Genomic DNA, 6,000 nt, shown 5'->3' on the forward strand with positions numbered 1-6,000 from the left:
CCTAATCCCAGGTGAACATTTGTCACACATATCACCACATCAGAAAACCACCTAACAATTCAGCACGATTGGTAGCCTCTGATCCAGAGCAGAGCCCCAGGCAGGGAACACCAGGACGGTTGAAGTTCAGAATTGAAGTGCATTAGAAGTGTGGTATGAAGAAGCTTGCACAGCACCTAGATACCTCCACTGTGCCAAACCTGCCCCACTCATGAATGCCAAAGGTACACATTAAAATATGTAAAGCAGTTTGAATTATATAAAATTATAGGTTTAATAATAATCACATATACAGTGCTTTACAAACCATTATTAACCATTGAACTCCCATGAGAGGTAGGTAAATCAGCATTAGCTTCATGTTACAAATGAGAAAGAGACAAAGAGACCTTGTGACTTGCACAGTGGCCAAGGATAATTGGTATTGTAACCGGGATAAGAAATCAGTAGTTACTGGCACCAGGCCTGTGTGCCATTCGCGGTTTTCCATGTGTAGCCATTGTCAGATCCTCTTTTCTCCTAGTATTTGTTTGTGTTCCTGATTGCAAAATCTTATGATCCCAACTTTAAAATCCTGAAATAAAAATATAAGAACATATAGTAATGTATTTATGGCCAGATTTTCCATCCACCTGCAGTGTGCTTAGTCCTTTTGAAAAGCTGGCCACTTTGTTTAGGTTCCGAAATGGGAGCAGAGCTTTTTTGAAAATCTGCCCCCAGCTGTCAGGAGCTTAGCAGTTTTGAAAATCTGGCCCATATACTTTTCAAGGGGAATATCCAACATGACTGATTTTAAAAATATCATTAGGACAGTGAAGGAAGAGAGATAATAAAGGAGCTAATCAAAAGCTAAGTATCAAAGTATATAAGATGTCCAGATTTTTCCTTAGAAAACTAGAATTTTGCAGGAGAAAATCACTACAGATCATCCTTCAGGAAACAGTTTACTTTTATTTCATTTTTATTTTTTCATCAGATTTTTCTATCAAGGTGTTTTTATTTAATAGGCACAGTGCTTATTCTGAGCAAGAGGATTTTATCCAGAATAAAGCAAGTAGATTGTACACATTTTGTGTTGAAATTCTGCATTTACCCAAAACCCATTGTATTATTCTAAGAACAAACTTGGAAAAAAATTAATTGATTTCTCTGGCACATAGGCCTGGTACAAAACAGCAGTAAAACCAGTTAATTTTCTGAAATGTATTTTCCTTCCCTGATGCTGTTGTTAGCCATAAAGACAGTCACTTGGATCTTTTTTTTTAAAGGCCTCAAGCTTCCTCATGTTTCAGCTTTTCATTGCACTGCCTGATCATTTAGGGAACAGGCTTCTTCCAGACAGCTTTAATTAAACTGTGCTGTGAAACCAGATATAGATCAATGGAAATGATCCACAACAAGAGGCTAATCATGTATTTAACAGTGTTCAGTCCAGTTCAATCACCTTCTACCATTTCTGTGGCTTTACATTCATGTGGCAAAGACTGAATGTGTGTATGTATTTTTTTTAATCCATCCCATTAGTGGCCATATGCTTTGGCTTCAAGGGAGACAAGAACTGCCTGCAATCTGCCGGGGATTTAGGGACATCAATAATTTGTGAATAGTCATGTTGGTACTGGTCGAAGGGTTAAGTGCCCTGCGCACCAGGGGCACATCTTGTGGGACTTGAACTCTTAGTAAAGTGTTAGGAACCTGATCCCCTGTGAGGCTTCTCTTCGAAGTACATGCTTCATGTCAAATCCACACAGCCGAAGCAATGGGGCTTTATTAGCTCAGGGATTTAAAGACCTGAACTAAGTGATGTAACAATATCTTTTTCATTACAAAGCGAAGGAAGAGTGTAGTTGTAACATCAAATAGATTGTTATGTTCTGGGTGAAACACATGATCTTTCTACTACCATTTTCCATTTCAACACAGGCTAGTTCTCGCCCATAACGAGCTGGTGGAGAGTGCTTGCCACTAAAAGTATCAGGATAATGGCCCTGGTTTTGCAAGCAGTGCCCATAGGAGCAGTCTCATTGGCTTCAGCTCATACAAGTAAGGACTGCAGAAGAGGGTCTAAGGGTCTTACTAAAGTCAACTGTAGCGCACGTGTCAAGACTATTTTTGTAAAGGTTAGACTGATTCTATAAAAGGATGCTGTTGCATTCATGGGGCTGTTTAGCATGAAGACCACCTTTAAAAGCAGTAACTTATAATGTTGAAAAGTGCCATGGTAAAATGTGAAGGGTATTAGGTCAGTATGAAAGGTCACTGCACTACTGATCTGAATTATCTCCTGTTGTTACTGAAAGGACAATAAGAACAAATAGCACTGGTTGGCTGGTTGGTTGGTTTGAGTCAATTTTATTTTAATTTCCAGTTGTGTCCACTTTCCTGTGTGTTTTCATGCGTCCCTGAGTTGTCCCTGATTTAAGTAGAAAAATTCCTGGTGACAGTCTGGGGCCTCAATTCTTGTTGAGCGCAGTGGGTGTGGAGAGCACCCTAGAATTAGGCTCTCATCTGCATTGGGGTAACACCAAGTAGAAATGGGAAGAGTGACATGTGACTGAAAATGAAAATACTGTATTTATCACTTTGATAAATGCTTGTTTACTGACGTTTGAAATGAATCACTGAATTCTCTATCAGACTTGAAAAGTCTGGTGCAGGGCACATTAAAGAGACAGTTTGGACTAGCATAGATCATTGCTGAAGTATATTTATTCCTCCTAGCCCCCTCCTCCAACCCCACCCAAATACACATGCCCAATCCCCCACTCCCATATACATACACCACCACCATCGGCAGCCACTCCCCTGTGTTTTTGTTTACAGGAACGACAAACAAGTGAACAATTGGTTCCATATTCAGCACTGATAAAAAGCTACTTGAAACCTTAGCTATTTAAGCAAAGAATTACTTAATATAAAAAATAATAAATAATGCTGACTTGAGTTATTATTTATCTAAAATCATAGTTTGCTGAAAACCTTAAGGATTTGTTTTATTAGTGCCACATCATTAAATTGGTGTAATTAGTAGAAGAAAGGACTTAGAGGATCATCTATTGTTTTATTTATAACAGATGAAAGATGTAGCCTTTGTATTCTTGAATGAATTAACTATGTCTATTTGAACTGATGCAATTTCACTAATAGTGCAGTGCCCCTCTCCCCCCATACTTTGGCTTGCAGTTTTATTTTTAGAAGGCAGGAGTTCCATCCTCCCATACTGCCAGTGAAATTTGCACCTGCTAATTTTTACCCCCATGTTTTTAGACTAACAAAATGAGCTGCAGATTCAGAACAGAATACTTGCCCATTTAAATACCTGATTTTCACCTGTAATAGGACAGTGGGAGATCCAAGTACCCAGATTTTCACCCATAATTCAACTGAAGGTGAAAAACTTTGGTGCAGATTTTGCAAATGCAGTTTGCACAAACAAGAAGGAGAGTCATCTTTTGAAAATGTGGCCCTTTCTGACTCAAAACTTACCAGAGAGTTTTCCAAAGTAAATATTTTGGGTCGCCTCCAAGTACCAAAAGAGTTAAGTTCACTATCAGAACTACCTCCTTGCCAAATATCTTCTTTGAAAATGATACCCAGTTTTTTATGGTGGTAGACTTGGGCTACAAACCTGTGAAAAGTTAGTGGCAGAAGGGATGGTTTCTGCTTGTCTAAACACCAAAAATAAAATAAAAATAACCTATTTTAAAATGTAATTTTTTTTTCATTGAGCTGACAACTTTCTGCATACTTGGACCCAATGCCTTTTGAGCCAGCATAACTATGAAGTCACCCAAAAATCAGAGTTTGAAATGGAAATGCCAACTGACCCTTAATCAGTGTGTCACTGCCAAATCGCGGTGATACATAGATTGAGTTGCTTATTACACAGAACATGAAGTCCTTTGACCCTCCAGTGAATATCGATCTTAGGTTCACCTCTGTCAGCGTTCATCTCTAATGTCAACAATTTTCAATGCAAAATAACTCAGCAGCATTTTAGTAGTCTTAGTTTGTTCCTCTGGCTGCAACATCTGTATGGTAACATCCCTGTTACAAGATATTCAGATGTATTCCTTCTGTTGCCGTTCAGTAAAAACAATAGGTGAAATCCTGACTCCACCAAAATCAGTGGCAACAAGGGCCGGCTCCAGGCACCAGCTTTCCAAGCAGGTGCTTGGGGCAGCATTCAGAATGGGGCGGCAGTCCCTGTCCTGGGCACGGCGGGAATTCGGCGGCAGCTCCGGCACTGTTGCGGCGGTGGCAATTCGGCAGTGACTGCTTGGGGCGGCAAAATTGGTAGACCCGCCCCTGGTGGCAACATTCCTACTGATTTCAGCTGAGCCAGAATTTCACTGAGTACATGTGAACACTTTGATTGAACTATATATTCACAGTCTCACATACAGTGGGAAAAACAATAAAATGTTTAAGTTCTGTCCTCTTTACACTGTTTGTCTAGCCAAGAATGTTTAATGTTCTGAAGTGTTGGTAGAATCACAGAAGTTAAAGACAGAAAAGACCTCTTAAAACCTAAACCCTGCAGCACAGGATCGGTTCCTTCAGTATAATTTTTAGCACTTTTTCCAATCACATTTTAAAAATGCTTTGTGATGGGGCTTCTATCACTTAATTAGTGAGGCTATATGTGATGTTCTTGATATTCAGCCAAATTTGTCATTCCTTAGTTCCATTCCATTAGCCTTCTAATGAGACACACTCTCTGTGCATCACATGAATTCCACTCCCTCCATGGTGTTTGTACCTTTTAAACTTTTGTAGATTGTTGGCACATCCCTTCTTAGTGTTCAGATTCTGTGTTCAGTTGTTTTAATCTTTTCATAAATCATTAACTCCGGACTCCTAATCGTATTTGTTGCTCTTCTCTGGACTCCTAGAGGCTTTATCCCTATTACATTATATAGAACAGTTCCATAAGGAGATATGAAGTATCCAATATAATTTGTTACACTTCTATGATCAGATAGCAGTAAAGGTATACAGTACTTCTGTTGATTTTAAAGGTGACTTGCAAACACATTAAAAAAAATCAGTGGGGTATGTTTCTTCCAGGATACATCACTGCAACATTTAACACAGTGGGGTTCTACAAGTGCAGCAAAGAACAGAATTTGACCTACTAACTGTAGAGAGTTACGTGCTGAATATTCAAATATGAAAAGTAAAAGAGACATTCAGAACATACAGTCACTGAATTTAAACTTACCCCCATATCACCGCCCCAAGTCACAAATTAGGTACGGGTAAATTGAAATTCGGTAATGTGCTGAGTACCTCTGTTACCTTTGCTATTTGGGATATTCAGAATCCTACAAATTAGTGGTTTGTTTAAATGTATAATATGTAAGTCATTTTTAAAACTACACACTTTTTTACAGTCGAAAATGCATTTGTTTAATGATTAAAACACAAAAATCAGAAGATATTCATCATTTATTTTGTTCCTGTTTTAGGACTACAAGGTTACCTAAAAGACCAGTTGGGCGAGAAGACTCCAGCTCTGATTCTGGTACCTGTAGTGGATTTACCTGAAAAGGAAGTTATTCATATATCATGCTGGCTGAGCTAGTCATTCATAAGTGATCAGTTGATATCAAAGCATGTATTCCACCCAGAAGAGAGTGAAGAGAATAGTTGATCTTGATTATGTTGAATATTTTCATTAAACATCAAGGTGTACATTGCTTGATTTGAGCAAAGCCTGTCTTAAAATGTTTATATTTCTATGGACAGTGCCTGATGACAAATGACACATTCCACATTTGGAAGAAAAATAAAGATTTTGTTTCAAAATACTGTCCTGTTTTTTCTCAGATCTAAAGTGTTTTCTGGCATCTAATAACAACAACAAGCTGCTCACAGGAGATGGTAATGACTCTGGAATCATAAGGCCAGGGCACACTAGACCGGTTGTCATTTTCAGCCGTTGTTTGGAGGATCGGTACATGACCTCCAATACAGTTTTGAAGATCTGTAACGTTA

At 38.7% G+C, this 6,000-nt stretch overlaps 1 protein-coding gene across 2 annotated transcripts in view; it reads left to right on the forward strand.

The window, feature by feature from the left end:
• The window catches only part of DPH6 (diphthamine biosynthesis 6), a 377,259-nt gene extending 371,489 nt beyond the window's left edge, over positions 1-5,770 (forward strand). For both annotated transcript variants that reach the window (XM_084632603.1, XM_084632602.1), the window contains one exon: positions 5,472-5,770. In XM_084632603.1, coding sequence (XP_084488729.1) covers positions 5,472-5,489 — 18 coding nt within the window. In that variant the 3' untranslated portion in view covers positions 5,490-5,770. The remainder of the gene's footprint in view (positions 1-5,471) is intronic.
• The last annotated feature ends 230 nt before the right edge of the window (positions 5,771-6,000 follow it).

Source organism: Lepidochelys olivacea (assembly GCF_965140295.1).
Source record: "Lepidochelys olivacea isolate rLepOli2 genome assembly, chromosome: 6".
NCBI classification, from domain to species: domain Eukaryota; kingdom Metazoa; phylum Chordata; order Testudines; family Cheloniidae; genus Lepidochelys; species Lepidochelys olivacea.